This window comes from Suillus clintonianus (genome assembly GCF_016758775.1).
Source record: "Suillus clintonianus strain FC179 chromosome Unknown DEU56scaffold_75, whole genome shotgun sequence".
NCBI lineage: Eukaryota > Fungi > Basidiomycota > Agaricomycetes > Boletales > Suillaceae > Suillus > Suillus clintonianus.
The window spans coordinates 44,659-60,990 of NW_024539299.1; the positions used below are offsets into that span (position 1 = coordinate 44,659).

Genomic DNA, 16,332 nt, shown 5'->3' on the forward strand with positions numbered 1-16,332 from the left:
ACCATCCATCACCCACCGTACGTAACAGAAATCTCTTGCGAATCGCACTCAACCATCCCTACAACTCGATGAGTGAAGACAATCATTCTTGGAAGAAGCGTCCTGTATTACTGAAGCGAACCCTCATCTGGCGGAGAAGAAAGGGCAGCTAGTGATGTATTGACTTGTCATTACAGCTACACTGTTGTTTCTAATCATGATTATAGCCGTCCTCTCCTCCCCCTTCGAGGAATGGATCTCCCAGGGGATCATCGAGATTGCTCTCAGGTCAGAAACCAGGTCTTGGGTAGATATCTCGCACCTGAGCATATAAGATCATTTCGTTGCAGTATTTTACTTTACGCCAACAGATTTCACGGGGAGCAACATGGCAAAAGCCAGACATTTTTCCTCGTTGAGTGCAATAGGACGGCGAATGTCTTTAGTATCGTCGTCATCGCCCAAAGCTCGACCCACTTGCGAGAGTGTTACCGTAGGTTTGCGAAGCTGTAGACAAGTTCTCCTCTGGGACGACACTCGAAAATATTTGACAGTGTGCCAATCATTGCTGGGTAGGGGTATGCACCCCCCAGCCATAGTATGGGTTAAGTCCTCGATATGCTGACAATGGACATTATTGTGCGCAAGAGACCTACAGTGGCGTAACTAAGGGCAGCGCGGTATCTCTATGAATGATTAATGGCGTGCTGAGTAGGTACACAGCACACAATGATCAAAAAACGAATCCACCATGGGGGGTTCTCGACGACGACAGTGGGACACGACAGAGCGCCTGCTGCGCCCGTCGTGGCATCAGCAGGTGTAGCAGGTATTGTGAATGTCGACTGGGCTGGACAGTGTGGCCGCCGTGCTGGTTTCGCCTCGTCTCATTCAAGTCGCCGAGCAACAAAAAATGCCTGCACAGAAATCATCGAACTTCGGTGATCGTAAACACACCGCAAGAAAGCATACCTGCTTGTCCCGTACTGCAGCAACTTCAACGAGGCCAGGACCTCGATAAGGGAAGATAATTGGCCTTGGACGCGTTGCTTGAGTTCGGTCGCTTAATGAGTCCTGATTTGCGCTCTGGGAGAGCTGAACGAAGGCTCCTAGCGACAGCGAAGAGCCTCTTGAGGAGCATGGGCTCTGCCAGGCCCGTGGCGGGGAAGAATTGTAATACTGTAGCGAATGGTGTGAGTGCGAAATGAAGCATACGCTGGTGCAGGTGCATCATGTATCTTGCGTGCCGTCATCTTTATCTTGGCTGGGGATCTGTCGGAAATCCCCAGGGGTGCCTTGGAAGCATTCTATATTGGGACACAATTGGTGTGCCTGCCAACTGCATTGCGACCGAATTCCCAGGGGGCGTGACTTAATTTGAGGCACTTGCAAGCAAGGCACATGCTAATTTTGGATTCCAAGCAGTGGTGTGATTCGACGTTGACAAGTCTAAGTAATAATAAGGTAATCAATCAATCCTCGGCTTCACCTCCTCCCATCATCGTGTCTTCAGCTGCCTTTCTGTATATCTGTGTACTGCTAGATGGCCCCAAACAGAAACGCAGACCCGGGGCGTAAATATCTTGCTTCAACATCGACCAATAACCAAGTTGATTGTCAATACTGTACCAGGTCATTCGCAGCACGTGGGATCAAATCTCATGAACAGAGTTGTTTGAGAAGACGGGATAAGAAGAATGCTAATAAAGATTTCGCAGCACTTGCAGTGCATGCAGTAGAGGAGGAGCTTCAAAGGAAAGGTACGTGGTCATTGATCAATTTAAGTACTCATTAATAATATTGATACCTTATCGCATGATTGTTAGAGGCGCGTCGAGAGAAACAGCGGAATCGTAGGAAGCTGCAGCAGACAACAGCTTCTGCTGCTGCTGCTGCTGTGTTGGTCCCTTCGGGATCGGCCCTGGATGACGCAGAGTCCTTGCCCGCTCAAGATCAGCAACCTGAAGATTTTACTGCGCATCCATGGTCTGAAGGTGGTTCAGATCTCATCGATATGAGCGTCAGTGGAGATGCACGCCAACGTATGTGCTACTCTGACTCTTGATGCGCCCCCCTCTAAGACCATCCAGGTTCGGCATCAGATACAAGCATGGGCACCGCGCCTATTCCAAATACCCTGTCATCACTCCCAACTATGCCTTCGGCTCGCTCCAATCTCGACACCTTCAAGACAGAGTACCACCCGCACAGTGGCCGCGTGACTTCTGTGGAGACGTTCTCCACTTTTGGACACAAAGAGCCTTCACAGCTGCCCGTCATTGACGAACAACCCTGGCAACCCTTCGCTTGTCGCGCGGATTTCGAGTTCGCCGAGCTCACACATGGCGCTGCTTTGAACAAGAATCAGACAGATGAGCTCTTGCGGCTCATCTGGAGGATTGCGGACGGCCAAACGAACTTCACCTTCAAGTCGCATGGAGATGTTTCCAAAGCCTGGGATAGGGCAGCCGCTCAAATGACACCAGTGAGAGAATCACAAGATGTTCTTACTTTGCAGTCATATTGGTTGCCTTAGTTCGAGAAACATACCATCACCGTTCAGCACAAGCGAGAGGAGCTCGAGTACAACATGTATACGCGGCCATTGTGGGATTGGGCGCTGGACTTACTACAGGACCCTTTACTGATGCCCCATTTCGTTTGGGATGCGCAGCGATTATACAAGCATGACGGTACACGCTATGAGCGCTTTGTACACGAACCTTGGACTGCAGATAGGTGGTGGAATGTACAAGTATGCCATGTCTTACTACTATTGTTCACTTGTATCTAAGTAACGCCGTTTTCCGTATGTTTGAATCACAGTCATCTTTGCCCGAAAACGGCGTGCCGTTTGCGTTTATATTATACGCAGATAAAACACATCTCTCCTCTGCTGGCACAGTTAAGGCATACCCGGTGTTCGCTCGATGCGGAAACTTGCCCGTTGGTATCAGAAATACTGATGGGCTCGGTGGTGGGCGAATGGTTGGGTGGCTACCAATAGTGAGTTATAGTGAATCTTAGTTCCGTCGAGTTTCACTGGCGAAACAATTCTTTCGCGCAGGTTCCTGATGACTCTGAGGAGGACGGCAAGCTCACGTATGTCAATCTCAAACGGGTTGTATGGCACAAGTCATTCTTCAAGCTACTCGAAACTATTATAATGTATGCCCAGATGGGGTATGCGTATGTGTGCTATGATGGCATCATGAGGTGGCTATATGCGTTCATTCTGCTGTTATCAGCTGACTATGAAGAGCAGTACTTCATTTCGTACTAATTTCTGATGTTGTTTTCTGATTTAATCTCTCAACAGATGTGTTATGGCGCTTATACGAGGGACCAACTGTCACTGCCCGTGCCCTATCTGTCTTGTCCCTTCGGACAAGCTATACGACAACGCTTCCACTTACCCGATTCGATCATCCGACGATGCAAAGGCTTTCGTGGAGTTATGGACCAGGGACCGTGCGGCTGGAGAAAAGGCACTCAAAGAACAGGGCCTGCGGCCTGTTACGGTCAGTGCTTCCAATTAAATGTACTACTAACAGTCACATCTAACTCATTACATTATAGAACGTCTTTTGGAGTGTCCCAAATTCCGATCCTCAAGACACGATTTCACAGGACCATTTGCACGTCTATCACATGGGCCAATGGAAACATTTGTTTGGTGAACTCAAACGGCGCATCGCGGCCCTTGGACGCAGCGCTGAGAAACAAATGGATGACCAGTGGGTTTTTAATCATTTATTATCTCACTCCGCACTATCAGACTAATCCTATTTATCAATTGCTCACAGATTCGATGCCTTCCCGCGATGGCGCAATTTAAACCACTTCGATCGGGTTACTAACATCACATATAGCGATGGCAACAAGCTTCGCGATATTTCCAAGGTATGCCGTGACTTTACAGCTATCAGTTCTTCGTATTGATGAAGTCGCTCCTCTGATAGCAAGTATTGTACGCCGCCCAGAACATACTTACGCACACAGAGGATGAAGCCGGCTATGTGCTACTGCAGTGCATAGCAAGCTACTTACATATCGACATGTATATTTCACTTGAGGTCCAAACCGAAAGCACAATTGCTGCAGGGAGGGCTGAGGTATTTGAGTTTCAGAACCGCTTAGAGGTATGTGCCACTGCGATTCTGAGACTAGTTCACATATACTAACTATTTATTCACTATCTCAGGAGTACATCAAAATTGTCAAAGAGACCGATCCTGACACGATCAAAAACTGGAACTTTCCTAAGATTCATTCCGGAAAGCACATATTCGATGACATCATGGCGAAAGGCACCGCCCGCAACTTCAGTACTCGACCCAATGAAAAGCAACACGGGCCAATCAAAAAGTGGTATCTATGGCAGACCAATCGTAAGAATATCGCTGATCAGGTATGTTAATTGGCATTTCTAACTTCCAAATGAGTCGCTCCACACCACTGACTCTGTAATATTAACTAATAGATCCTTGAGCTCGACCATAGGAGTGTTGTCTCCGAATTCGTTCGTAGCCGTATCGAGTACCTTGATGAGGAACGACGCAAAGCCCTGCTCTCGCGGGATGAACTCGAGGATACGGATGAGGATGATGACGAGCTGTTTGAAGAACATCTTCATATTGGTTCACCCCTCAAGAATCATACAAGCTTTGCGCAAGTGGAGGAAGAAAACAAGTCATCGCGCGCCTTTCACCAGTTCCGGAAGAAGCTCGCAACATTTCTCAATCACTTCCTTCCCTCCCACAACATACCATTGCCAGATGGAACAACATGGTTGAAACTTAGAGCACATGACCAGGTGATTATCTTTCCTCGCTGTTATTCAAATCTAACTTTGTGTGTATCAACAGATCCATGAACATCGTTACTTAAAAGTGCACTATGAGTCTGCCGCTGACTGGAAGTTGGCTACCGACTACCTGCGATGCAATCCAAGCTTCCATGGCAAAGAACGGCGCGACTACGCCCTAATACGCACACAGGACAAGGATGGCCACGACAAAAATATCTTTGTGCAGATATTATACATGTTCAAGCACACTGTCGGTAGCAACACTTTAGATCTTGCGCTGGTCCTACCCATGGATGCCTTAATTGGCCCATTGGCACGTCGGCGTATGGATAGGGAACTACGACTAACTCGACTCCGTGCACAGCCCACCTCTTCGTCTGAGTTTATCACCCTTCATTCCATCATTCGTGGTGCCTTGGTCGTCCCCGATTTCGCTAACAAGGGAGATTATTTTCTTGTTGATTATGTTGATACCGACATGTTTCTTCGTACCAGACGTTTGCTACAGTAGTACCGGTTCATCACCCACCTGTTTCCTTGCGCCATCCAATGCCCCCCTCCCCATCAAGATCTCAAGTAAAACTCCCGCATTTCATCGTGTACACCCTCCATCACCCTCCTCATCTAACCGCCAAGTCAAGTTCCCGCATTTCATCGCATATGCCCTTCCCCACACCAACCTGCACTCACCCTCAAATTCTCAAGTCAAGCTCCCGCATTTCATCGCATATGCCCTTCCCCACACCACCCTGCACTCACCCTCAAATCCTCAAGTCAAGCTCCCGCATTTCATCGCATATGCCCTTCCCCACACCACCCTGCACTCACCCTCCAATTATCAAGTCAAGCTCCCGCATTTCATGGTATATACCCTTTCCTGCACCAACCTGCACTCACCCTCCAATTCCCAAGTCAAGCTCCCGCATTTCATCGCATATACCCTTCCCCACAACAAACTGCACTCACCCTCCAATTCCCAAGTCAAGCTCCCGCATTTCATCGCATATGCCCTTCCCCGCACTGACCTGCACTCGCCTCAATTCCCAAGTCAAGCTCCCGCATTTCATCGCATATGCCCTTCCCCGCACTGACCTGCACTCGCCTCAATTCCCAAGTCAAGCTCCTGCATTTCATCGCATATGCCCTTCCCCGCACTGACCTGCACTCGCCTCAATTCCCAAGTCAAGCTCCCGCATTTCATCGCATATACCCTTCCCCACACCAACCTGCACTCGCCCTCAAATTCCCAAGTGAAACTCCCACATCTCATCACATATGCCCTTCCCCGCACTGACCTGCACTCGCCTCAATTCCCAAGTCAAGCTCCCACATTTCATCGCATATACCCTTCCCCACACCAACCTGCACTCGCCCTCAAATTCCCAAGTGAAACTCCCGCATCTCATCGCATATGCCCTTCCCCGCACCGACCTGCGCTCACCCTCAAATTCCCAAGCGAAACTCCCGCATTTCATTGCATATGCCCTCCATCACCCTCCTCGTCTAACTCCCAGGTGAAGCTCCCACATTTCTTCACAAACACCCTCAGAACTTGACACTGACTCGTTTTGCAGGTCTGTTCTTGCTGCCTCATGTTGATGCTCGGGTACCTTCAGCACTGTCAATGATTCATTTCCGCTTTCTGCATGGGGACTGTAACACGCAATGCTTGTATTATGTATTCAGGTAAGCCGCAAAATATCATCACACAGGGTATCATTGGCATAACTGATATTATGTATCTGAATCAGTCCTGCAACATGTCAATGACGCACCGCACTATGATGTGCATGCCTGATGTGATGAGTCTCCATTTAATTTGTGCATGTGATGTTGATGCTGATGCTGTTGCCTTATTACATCAACCGATGGGTCTTATTCTGACACGATCTAGACGACGCTGCAGTCTGAATTAAACAAGTCTAAGGTGTGTGTTTTTATCTAATAGAACAATGTCACGCATTACAGTCAACGTTGCGACGGCCCCCATAACGCATGTCAATGCGAGAGTTGATTTAAAGCTTGTGCGACTGACTGAGACTCCAGTCTGCCATTCTTCGACTCTGCCTCACTGCGCTCTCTGCTAATACTGAGACTGATATTATGCGTCCAATTCAGCAAGGCGAAGACTTTACGCGAGAAATTGAAGACATCAACAGCAACTCCAGTGACACAGACGGATCTGATGGTGATGATTCAGATTCAAATGACGATGCAGACTTATTGCGGATTCGCGATGCAATTGTCGCCCCTGCTGCTAACGCATCAACTCAAGATCTTTGCAAAGTAAGTTAATTCCGTCTTTTCGTTACATACGGACAAATGTTTGTGATAGTGATCATTGACATATCTACTATAGGCACTTGAACTTGCGCAAAGACTTCTTCTGGACATGCGCGGGAAGTACCGAGAGGCTTTGAAGAAGAAGCTTTGCTTGAGGCAACAGTTTCAAAAGGTCGGAAGACGAAACTAACCAAGAATGACCTTGCCCTCGCCGCCAAGGAAGACAGCATCAGAAATCTTGGACGCAAGTTCTCTGTCACGCACTGCTTATGGGTCGAAACGTCTATCTTCCCTTTGCGTGGGCCACCTCCCAGAATCGACCTCTCGACCAAGGAGCGGTGGCTCTCACCGTTATCGATTCAGGATGGCGTTAAAGCCGAAATTTTCCAATTCATTCCCCCAGTCGACCACAATATGATGGCTCACAAAAACTTTGGCTCCCATGTATGTGCCATAATCTGAGACCCTCCTCAATCAACTGACCGTCTTTCCAGTTTGTGAAAGGTGTCAATAATGTTCGCGCTGAAATGCTCTCAGACATCAAGTCATGTGCAGCAGCGATTTTCAGTCTGGATGCCAAGTTCTTCATAAGAGGTTATGCACGGGACACAGAGCCAGCTTGCCGAACTCTGCTCCTCAACCCCCAAGGCATATATACCAAGTTTGCTCCAGTTCTTTTCCCGTGTCCAGACCGTCTTGCCAGAGATGATTTTCTGAAAACATCGAAGCTTGTTTATGTAGGTTCTTCCCTTCCTTTAATTCCGCTAAACTGAATCACATTCATAGGTCTTGAAAGCATCCCTTTTTGGCTGATCTTCACTCGCTGCCAACGCAGTCCCCACTCCAAAAACGAAGGCCAAAATATGGGAGTTACGCGCTGTAACACCTGGCCTCATCACAGCAGCAGCCGTTATTGTACGCTTCTTCTTCTTACACTGCGGAACATTGATATTTACGCGTTTCAGGCTATATTTGTCCTATCCGGCGACAAAGAGTTGGTTGAAGTCGGCGACAAATCCCGGATTCCATACAAAGACTACCATAACTACTACCGACAATCGCTGCTAACCGGAGGTGCCTGGGCAAACGGGGTCTTCACGTTTTTCAACAACGCGCTGTTTGCGACATCTCATTCTGCCTCAACTATCCTCGGTTCAGACCCCTCACACGACTCGAGCGGTCCACAGGACAGCTGGGAAGAAATGTTTGAGCACGCCATGGAAACCGGAGGCGAACTACCAGAACTAGATGCAGTTGGCCCTGTCATCGATTCAGAGGCGCCCACCACACCTCCTGCTGCACCTCCTGCTGCACCCCCCGCTGCACCTCCCGCTGCACCTCCTGCCACACCTCCTGCTGCACCTCCTGCTGTACCCGGTCCCCAATCAATCTCTGCCGCCATGCAAGGTTTAGCTTTAGCTGAGGACGGTCGTCGAGACCCACCACCTGCAGCGCAGCCGGTACTTGATGAGGACGAGCTAGAACCACCTGCTGTCCAGAAGCCGAAGCCAAGGCCAAAGCCAAAGCGGAAGGGCAAGGCCGCCAATGATACTAATACTACTACCAGTGCTGACCCAGAGGATCAAGCTCCTGGAAAGGAACCTGAGGTTTTGTTGTCAGTAGTCAGTGGCAGTGGTGTGCGAAGGGGCCGATCAAGGATCACTAAGTAGACTGTCTTCATCCTGTGCTCAATGATTGTTATTACCTGTAATTCAATACCTGGACAATCCCTTACTTTCAAATAGAATTGTCTGCTGGTTAAATTTTCACGCAATGCATCATCTTAAATCCATTGATTGTGACATTAGCTAGACATGCAACTACAATACAACTAAGTAGAGATTTTGAATGCGAATCAACAGAGCGACGTCGACTCGGACAAGAATTCAGCCATCTGAATCAATCATTGTCTGCTATGTCTATGTTGACGCCATTAATTCAATATGTAATGATTTATAATAATAATTAAACAGTACCAAACAATAACCGAACTTGGAATGTTTTGGAATCACTCTCATTCACTTACATTCCGACTACCATGTCCCAATGGATTCCCTTCGCCACTGTCACTCCGCAATCTTCTCAACAGAATGGTGCATTGCCCCCAATGCCTTCGACATCACAACCTATTCCACCTGCGCAGCCGACGAATTTCCCTGAAGCAACATGTATCAGTGGAAGCGCTGGCAGCCGCGAGCTCTGGTATGTCTGCCCCATTTCCCTCTGTCTGACCCATCTGAATCCAACCCCCCTGCAGGAATTCGGTGTCGACATTATCGGTGAAGACAACAAGACCACCATCCACCACAAAGTCGCTGCCCACGTAGAGGCCATCCCAACATCCGCCTCTCTTCCTCCCAACATCCAGGCGAACTCCAGAAGAGCCATGACACTGGCGCAGAACTGCACTCCCTGAGCTCTTCAATGAATGACATTCACGACACGCTCAGTGGCTTGGTGTAAGTGGTCTGTCCCCGCCACTCTCTTTATTCCTACATACTGACTATCCCCCTTCCCCATAGCCCAAAACCTACCACACTTCCCCCAATTGCTCCCTCCCATGTGTTCACAACAAGCCTCGACCACCTCTGCACCCACGCCCGCATCTGCCGCGCCCGCAAACCCAGAACCCCTGCACCTCCTCCCATGCGTTCACAACAAGCCTCGACCACCTCTGCACCCACACCCGCATCTGCCGCGCCCGCAAACCCAGAACCCCTGCACCTCCTCCCATGCATTCACAACAAGCCTCGACCACCTCTGCACACACCCGCATCTGTCGCACCCGCAAACCCAGAACCCCTGCACCTCCCCCAGAGCACCCTGGCCTTTCTCCTTCGAGCTCGAGTCATGCTGACTCAAGTCGTTGCCCACTCTTCGCAGTATGTGAGTGTCTTGATCCTCCTTTGAGCTCGAGCTATGCTGATCCATGTCGTTGCCCACTCTTCGCAGGATGTGAGTGTCTTGATCATCCTTTGAGCTGCGCTCAGAGCTACATGAGACCCAAACCAGCCTCGCAAGCCACATCGACAAGGTCCGCGCCCAGCTCCGTTTCGTTTCGTTTGACGGAACGGTTTGCTGATGCGGCTGATGTATTTAGGATTCGCATTTACAATACGCGGGTATTGAGTCTATAATGTTGCAATACCTATTTACAGTAGCGATTGTATTATGTATTTGGATAGTATTGCAATTTAAAAAAATTTATTTCAAGCACACGCAATGATTTTAAGGCCTTGGATAGTATTGCAATTAAAAAAAATTGATTTCAACCACACGCAATGATTTTAAGGCCTTGGAAGGACATGTGACTGATATTTGACTTGCAATTTGCTCTTAAATTGGAATGGTCTTGGGACCACCTTGGAAGCCCCCTGGTGTCGCTTTCAAGCGGCTTCCAAAATTTTCTGGTTGCCTTCCAAGCGAGTTGTAATGCCGCCGGCAAATTGAGGGCTTCCAATTCATTTTAAGGACCGCCAACCAAAAATAGAAATCTCCGACATCTCTCCTGGATGGCCGTCAACAAGTATATGAAGTGGAGTACATACGGTCATCGTGCGACAATGCGGGAACATGAGTAAAGGAATTTGGGAGGTAGAAATGAGGCATACGGTCAGGAGGACGAGTCTGCAAATGGCCGGTCTCAGTACGGCTTGCGGAGTTTGAAGTTCACCTTGGGCCTTAGGAAATTGCCGCATCTGTGCCGCACCCTGCTGCACCCTACTCAATAATGTCTTATATGCCTCTACAATACGTCTACGTCGTACACAACTGTCTGAAATATGATTTGGGAATGGGTAATACTATATTCCAGGTGTTTGTGTAAGGCTAACAGTGGTACTACAGTGATATATGTACTTGATGGGTGCGGCAGTGATGCGGTAGGGTGCGGTAGTGATGCGGCACGGTGCGGCAATTCTGTTGTTGGGTGCGGCAGTGGCTGTGCACTACCGCACCACTGCACCGACACCAAACCACCCTTCTTATCAAGTCCACTTGCAGCACCGTTATGAGCAGCTGCGCGAAACTTGGTGAGACCACTCAACGACCCCTCACACAGGCTCACGCCTGTCAGGTTTGGCGCCTCGATGCCTCCGCCTATCATTCAACACCTGTCTTTGCTGGTTGCATGCCTTGCTGACTTCGCTGTCACACATCTCCTCGACCACATTCTGCAGCAACATGTGCAACATTCCCTCCAAGGCCTTCGCATACAATAGACCACCAGCAACCCACGTTCCTTCGCCATGTTCGCAAACTCTTTCATTTCGATCCTAGCACAAACGCAGTTCGACATGGCCAGCCTCGCGATCCATGGGATGTTTGTCTCTTTATCTCATTTCTTTCATAGTTTACTCACGCATTTCCCACAGTTCCCTGCTACGTCGGCCCTGCCTCCCACCCACTCGACTTCAGCGCAGGCCCCAACTCAGTTCGATCATGTTTGTCTTCATTTTGAATCAACTCGCAATGCATCACTAAGTCCTGTCTAGTTTGAAATAAGTTCTCCGCCCCCGCTCGAACAGAGTCACGCAGTTCCTGCGACAGGGCCTTTCCTTCCATAGGTCCAGATCCAGCCATGAGCCACAAGTTGTTGAAGTCGCAGCAGGCCGGAAAGTCACTGTAACCCAGTCTTCTTAATTTTCGTCACATTTTTGCTGATGTGTATCCTACAGCGACTCGTTGCAGCCAAACTACCAGAATACAGAAAAGTCGACGATACACGGCATCCTTCTAGCCAACAGCCTGGGGTGCCCCAGGACATCGAATCATCTGACAATGATTCGCTCCCAGACGTGCATTGGTGCAAGGCGTTCCTTTGCTATTGTTCGTGCTGGTCTCATGGCAGACCGAGGATGCCTCCTCGATGGCGCTTGGAGCGTGTTGACATCCCCCGTCAGGAAGGCGCGACAATTAGCAGCCGTGCTGCGGCTCACGGTAGCAGTTAGCATAATGTTACAAGATGTATTCGACTTGGTTGAATTCCCCGCCAACTGATGATTCAAACTTCTTTCTGCACATTTTGTTTCGTATTACAAAGTGACATGTAGCCACTATGACGGTGCATGATTCACACATCCCAGGGTGAGACAGTCTGGATGATGGTGTCTCATATATACACGGATATACTAAGACTCACCTTGATTGGAAGCTGCCGCACCCAGTACCGCATCCGTGCCGCAACATGCTCAAAATTGTTCTCTAAATTCAGACTCTCAAATGCATTAGTGTGAAGTGGATAGTTAAGGAGTCGGACGAGAAACACTCCTAGTTCATTTATTTAATGCACGAGAACAGCGCAGGCCGAAAATAAGTGCAGTACTTATGATTTGGTATGGGTGCAACAGTGGTGCGTTTTGGTGCGGCAAGTTGCGGCAGTGATGCGGCAATTTACCTGAGCCCGTTCACCTTTCATCCTACTAGTAGCATGAGCATCATAGGCGACCTTTATGCTGCACAGCTTCAAACTTCAGCGAGTGGCCTGAGGTGGCAGGCGAAGGCGTTCATTCAACAACTTGAAACCTACTCTCACCACGCGGACCCACATGATGCTACCCAACTTGACGCTGAAGGCGAGGATGCACAAAAAACCACGGGTAAGAAGTCACATATCTAAATTTCACTTCCGTATATGTGACTTGACATAGAATGGCCCAAATGCTAAGAAACTCTCTTCTGAAACCCAAGAGTCGCAGGACGACAATATCATTAACGGGAGCCAACTGCTGGGCGCCACTATAGCGGCCATTAACGTTACAAAAGACCTCGTTCCTATCGATCTAGCGAAAGTTATCCTCGGAACTGTTGCTAATATCTTGATTATTGCACAGGTGAGTCGGTGTAACTCTTGGAATTCTTTTGCGAAGAATCCTTAGGACTCTACAGTCAGTCATCAAGAACCAGTCTGATTTTCAGGCGGTAGTCGACCAGTGCGAGAATATCAGGCAAATACTTGAAAGTGCAGCCAAGGATGCTACCAGTGACGATCTGCAAGGATACTTGGGACATGCTTTATCTCAGCTTGACAAGTTAGCCAAACCGATTTTACTGTGGCTAGACACTGATGACATCCTGCAGAGCAGTAAACCGTATTTACAGTGAAGTAGCATCGAAGAAGGAGCAAGGATTTTTGCATAGACTCTTATCTGTCACAAGCGATCGTGACCGGATTGTTAGATGGGAAAAAGACCTAGATCGTGTCATCCCCCTGTTCAACGTAGGTTCTGGAACTCCCTAAGGACTTCCGCCGTTGAATGACGTCTCAAGGCTCAAATGCTAGTTGGTATCACGATTGGAGTGAACATGCGGACTTCGGGACTCGAGGGCAATGAAAATGTGCAAAGGTAAGTTGTCATTCGTCATCCACTATCGCGTCGAACAGCGCCAGCGGAAGAAGTACGCCCCCGGGCTGGTGCCGTCCGTGGTTGTTTCAAGTACTCGCTGAGATATACTACTTCCGACGATTCGAACAGTCAGTTGGATTACTGGACGTATGTTCGAACTTCTTGAAGAGCCTACGCAACGTGGTATTTACTAATGTTCCCGGATCCTGTAGCTGTCGTGCATAGGATACTATCCTCGCCATCCAGCATGTGTGTTATGACTTCAAGCTGGTAGTCATAAGTGTTGTTGGTCTCTTGAAGTAATTTTGCCAACTCGTTAACTCTACAATGGACCTAGCAATGGGCATTAGCAGCAATTGGCGCCAGATTTCCACCAACCTGAGTACTAGTATTAGTACCACTGTCACCTGTCGGCATTTCAAAACGTTGAGACTGGATGCCACTACTGGTATTTGCGAAGAACGATTTTCATTCACTTGCCTGCGCTTGTTTGCAACAAGGTGAGCAGTTCAGCCAAGTCGAAGAGCTGAGTACTGAATATTGAATACTTAGATTGAACAGCCTACTTAATACTTAATAGCTCGGCTGCTCTGGCTCTGCGAAGATTGAACCCTCGGATGAGTCCGCACTCATTCAAAGATTCCCCCGTATTCACACAGGTGTCATAGAAATATCCCTGCAGGAGATCACTTGACTTCGGACTTATCCTCAAGGTGTGCTTTGAGCGGTCCGTCTTTATTTTGAATGTTACGGTGACGAGCACCTGGCTCCCCGCTCGTACGAAGACAATGGTGCGCGACGACCGCGGTGCTGTTATCACCCTGAGTGCGTCTACTACAATGTCTTACTCCCATCAGATGACACGTGAGGACCCAGCACGAAACATCGTGGCCCTGCAGTCCATTGCAGCCCTCTGCAGCAGCTCAGAAACTCAGACTTAATTGTGGCTGAAGGCACGATTCCTTGTGCGTCCTGCCAGATTGTTCCGCCTCCAAATCGGTGCAGAGAACGCCTTTTGTGTCCCTCGTTTCGTTACTTCGAGGCCATGTGAGCCGGAAACTTGCGGCCCGTACCTCTGGTCTTCCCAAGTCGGCGACAAGAATGTTTATAAGTACGGCTATTCTGCGTCTTCTTCGTCCTCATCCATACAACTGACGGTCATGCGACAGCCTAGGACAATCCTCCGTAACCGAATGACTGTTTTAATCGGCCATCCGTTAAATGCCGACAAACCTGCGATTGTGTTCTGTTGAACAATAAAAGCTTCATAGGCAACAAGGGTGACTTTTGAGCCCCACTTGCCGTGGACCCTCTGTAACCTGTGGCATTCTAGCTCACATTAGAGTGCGACAACGATCGTCCCCAAAAACAAGAAACGGGTCTTAATCAAAGATGACAGCATCAACAACGGGTGCGATTTTGGCTGTTGCTCTTGCTTTTGTGTCATGCGCGAAAGCCTCGGCTAGTAACTCTAACCTTACCATGCCTCCTGGAGCAGTGGTGTGTCGAGGATCGTGATTCTGCAGTGCTATACCTAACATCTCGCAGTACATTAATCCTCTGATGTACAATGTTGTAGGAGCAAACTACACGGAATGGCGCAACTTGTCCACTGTTGGATTTAACCCCACTACCACTGCACCCCCATTCATTCAAGTCTTTGACCCTTCGTTCCTCGAGGTCACCGGACCATCGGCAACGATCCGCTCAATTACTTCTAATCCTGGATTTGCTTTTGCCCATGAAGCACCCATCTACGTTCCAGACCTCAACGTAGTCTTTTTTTCAAGCAACGATGGTGGTCCACTCGGGTACAACGGTTGGTATAACAACAGCGTTGTTAGCATGATCAACATGACAGAAGTCGACATGGCGCTGGCCTCCACAACCGGAGATGTCAACATACCAATTCAAACGGTGTGTGTGTTCTGCTCAGTTAGGTACATATTATTGATCTCGACTGGCAGCTCAACCTTCCGGACACTGTTCAAATGGTAAACGGCGGGACAGGTCCATACAAGGGAGACCTTCTATTCGTCACCTCGGGTCGCGCTTTGCTTCCTTCTTCTATCGTGCGCGTCAATCCTAGCCCTCCCTACAATGCGACTGTTCTTCTGGACAACTTCTTAGGCAGACAGTTCAACTCGCTCAATGATATCAAAATTCTCCCTGGCACGGACATCATGTTCTTCACTGATACTACGTGAGCAATTGATGTGATCATCGTGTCTACAATGTTAATAGGACCTTGGCTTCTTTAGCTCCGGGTGGCTTCACGGTTTCCGTCCTGAACCAATGCTACCATTACAAGTTTACCGCTTTGATCCATCCACTGGGCAGGTCAGAGTTGTCGCTGACCAGTTTGTACATCCTAATGGTATCGCATTCACCCACGATGGAAAAAGTGCATTTGTGTAAGTTTTCAGTAGTTGCATCGCCTTTCGGTCCACAGATAAGGTTAAAATAACGTATTAGCACAGACACTGGCATCTCTGGAGGCTTCCTCGGAACGAATCAAACATTCCCGGCCACGATGTGAGTTATTCACATCGATCATGATTGCAACAACATTCTGAAGCAAAACGTATAGCTACCAGTTCGATGTTGATCCACAGACGCAGTCGTTCACGAACCGCAGAGTGTTCGCCTACTCTGACTCCGGTGCACCGGATGGCATTCAGCTTGACACAATGGGAAACGTTTATTCAGGTTGCGGAGAGGGCACCCACGTCTGGAACGCCGAGGGGACGCTCATTGGGAAGTTCTATCTTAACAGCACCACGGCTGAGATGATCTTCACAAAGTCTGGTCTCGTTATTTTGGATGAGGAGACGATATATCTAGCAAACATCCAAGCTCAGGGATTGAATCTTGCTACATTGTAGATGCGCTGCGCAATCGCCCTAGGTCATGTTA

The 16,332-nt window shown here is 48.8% G+C and overlaps 6 protein-coding genes across 6 annotated transcripts; all 6 read left to right on the forward strand.

Annotated features, from left to right (window-relative positions):
* Positions 1-2,134: 2,134 nt before the first annotated feature.
* On the forward strand, positions 2,135-5,300 carry DEU56DRAFT_742670 (uncharacterized protein; the record flags this gene model as incomplete). Its single annotated transcript, XM_041348951.1, has 11 exons — positions 2,135-2,464; positions 2,516-2,734; positions 2,806-2,985; positions 3,047-3,243; positions 3,299-3,500; positions 3,559-3,716; positions 3,786-3,882; positions 3,942-4,121; positions 4,184-4,390; positions 4,463-4,795; positions 4,848-5,300. 11 exons carry the CDS (start codon positions 2,135-2,137, stop codon positions 5,298-5,300), a joined length of 2,556 nt encoding a protein of 851 aa, XP_041205168.1.
* Positions 5,301-6,741: 1,441 nt separating this feature from the next.
* Positions 6,742-8,742, forward strand: DEU56DRAFT_915866 (uncharacterized protein; the record flags this gene model as incomplete). Its single annotated transcript, XM_041357793.1, has 6 exons — positions 6,742-6,786; positions 6,836-7,075; positions 7,169-7,516; positions 7,567-7,813; positions 7,908-7,987; positions 8,038-8,742. 6 exons carry the CDS (start codon positions 6,742-6,744, stop codon positions 8,740-8,742), a joined length of 1,665 nt encoding a protein of 554 aa, XP_041205169.1.
* Positions 8,743-9,093: 351 nt separating this feature from the next.
* DEU56DRAFT_982814 (uncharacterized protein) lies at positions 9,094-10,285 on the forward strand. Its single transcript, XM_041359915.1, has 4 exons — positions 9,094-9,274; positions 9,330-9,531; positions 9,595-9,958; positions 10,025-10,285. The coding sequence occupies exons 2-4, from the start codon at positions 9,497-9,499 to the stop codon at positions 10,049-10,051; spliced, it is 426 nt and encodes a 141-aa protein (XP_041205170.1). The 5' UTR covers positions 9,094-9,274; positions 9,330-9,496; the 3' UTR covers positions 10,052-10,285.
* A 517-nt stretch (positions 10,286-10,802) lies between these two features.
* Positions 10,803-12,070, forward strand: DEU56DRAFT_758742 (uncharacterized protein; the record flags this gene model as incomplete). The annotated part of the gene is made up of 6 exons (XM_041350259.1): positions 10,803-10,886; positions 10,958-11,103; positions 11,276-11,393; positions 11,446-11,514; positions 11,749-11,899; positions 11,922-12,070. The coding sequence occupies 6 exons, from the start codon at positions 10,803-10,805 to the stop codon at positions 12,068-12,070; spliced, it is 717 nt and encodes a 238-aa protein (XP_041205171.1).
* A 378-nt stretch (positions 12,071-12,448) lies between these two features.
* Positions 12,449-13,494, forward strand: DEU56DRAFT_534144 (uncharacterized protein). The gene is made up of 4 exons (XM_041346675.1): positions 12,449-12,669; positions 12,721-12,903; positions 12,959-13,101; positions 13,151-13,494. The coding sequence occupies exons 1-4, from the start codon at positions 12,619-12,621 to the stop codon at positions 13,308-13,310; spliced, it is 537 nt and encodes a 178-aa protein (XP_041205172.1). The 5' UTR covers positions 12,449-12,618; the 3' UTR covers positions 13,311-13,494.
* A 1,314-nt stretch (positions 13,495-14,808) lies between these two features.
* DEU56DRAFT_758744 (uncharacterized protein) lies at positions 14,809-16,301 on the forward strand (the record flags this gene model as incomplete). Its single annotated transcript, XM_041350260.1, has 6 exons — positions 14,809-14,916; positions 14,965-15,333; positions 15,384-15,619; positions 15,678-15,830; positions 15,892-15,951; positions 15,995-16,301. 6 exons carry the CDS (start codon positions 14,809-14,811, stop codon positions 16,299-16,301), a joined length of 1,233 nt encoding a protein of 410 aa, XP_041205173.1.
* Positions 16,302-16,332: the final 31 nt, after the last annotated feature.

Coding starts and splice junctions, on each gene's coding strand:
- DEU56DRAFT_982814 (XM_041359915.1), top strand. CDS start 9,497: ATGAATGACATTCACGACACGCTCAGTGGCTTGGT. Junction 9,532..9,594: donor GACACGCTCAGTGGCTTGGT/GTAAGTGGTCTG, acceptor CCTTCCCCATAG/CCCAAAACCTACCACACTTC. Junction 9,959..10,024: donor TTGCCCACTCTTCGCAGTAT/GTGAGTGTCTTG, acceptor CACTCTTCGCAG/GATGTGAGTGTCTTGATCAT.
- DEU56DRAFT_534144 (XM_041346675.1), top strand. CDS start 12,619: ATGATGCTACCCAACTTGACGCTGAAGGCGAGGATGCACAAAAAACCA. Junction 12,670..12,720: donor GGATGCACAAAAAACCACGG/GTAAGAAGTCAC, acceptor GACTTGACATAG/AATGGCCCAAATGCTAAGAA. Junction 12,904..12,958: donor ATATCTTGATTATTGCACAG/GTGAGTCGGTGT, acceptor AGGACTCTACAG/TCAGTCATCAAGAACCAGTC.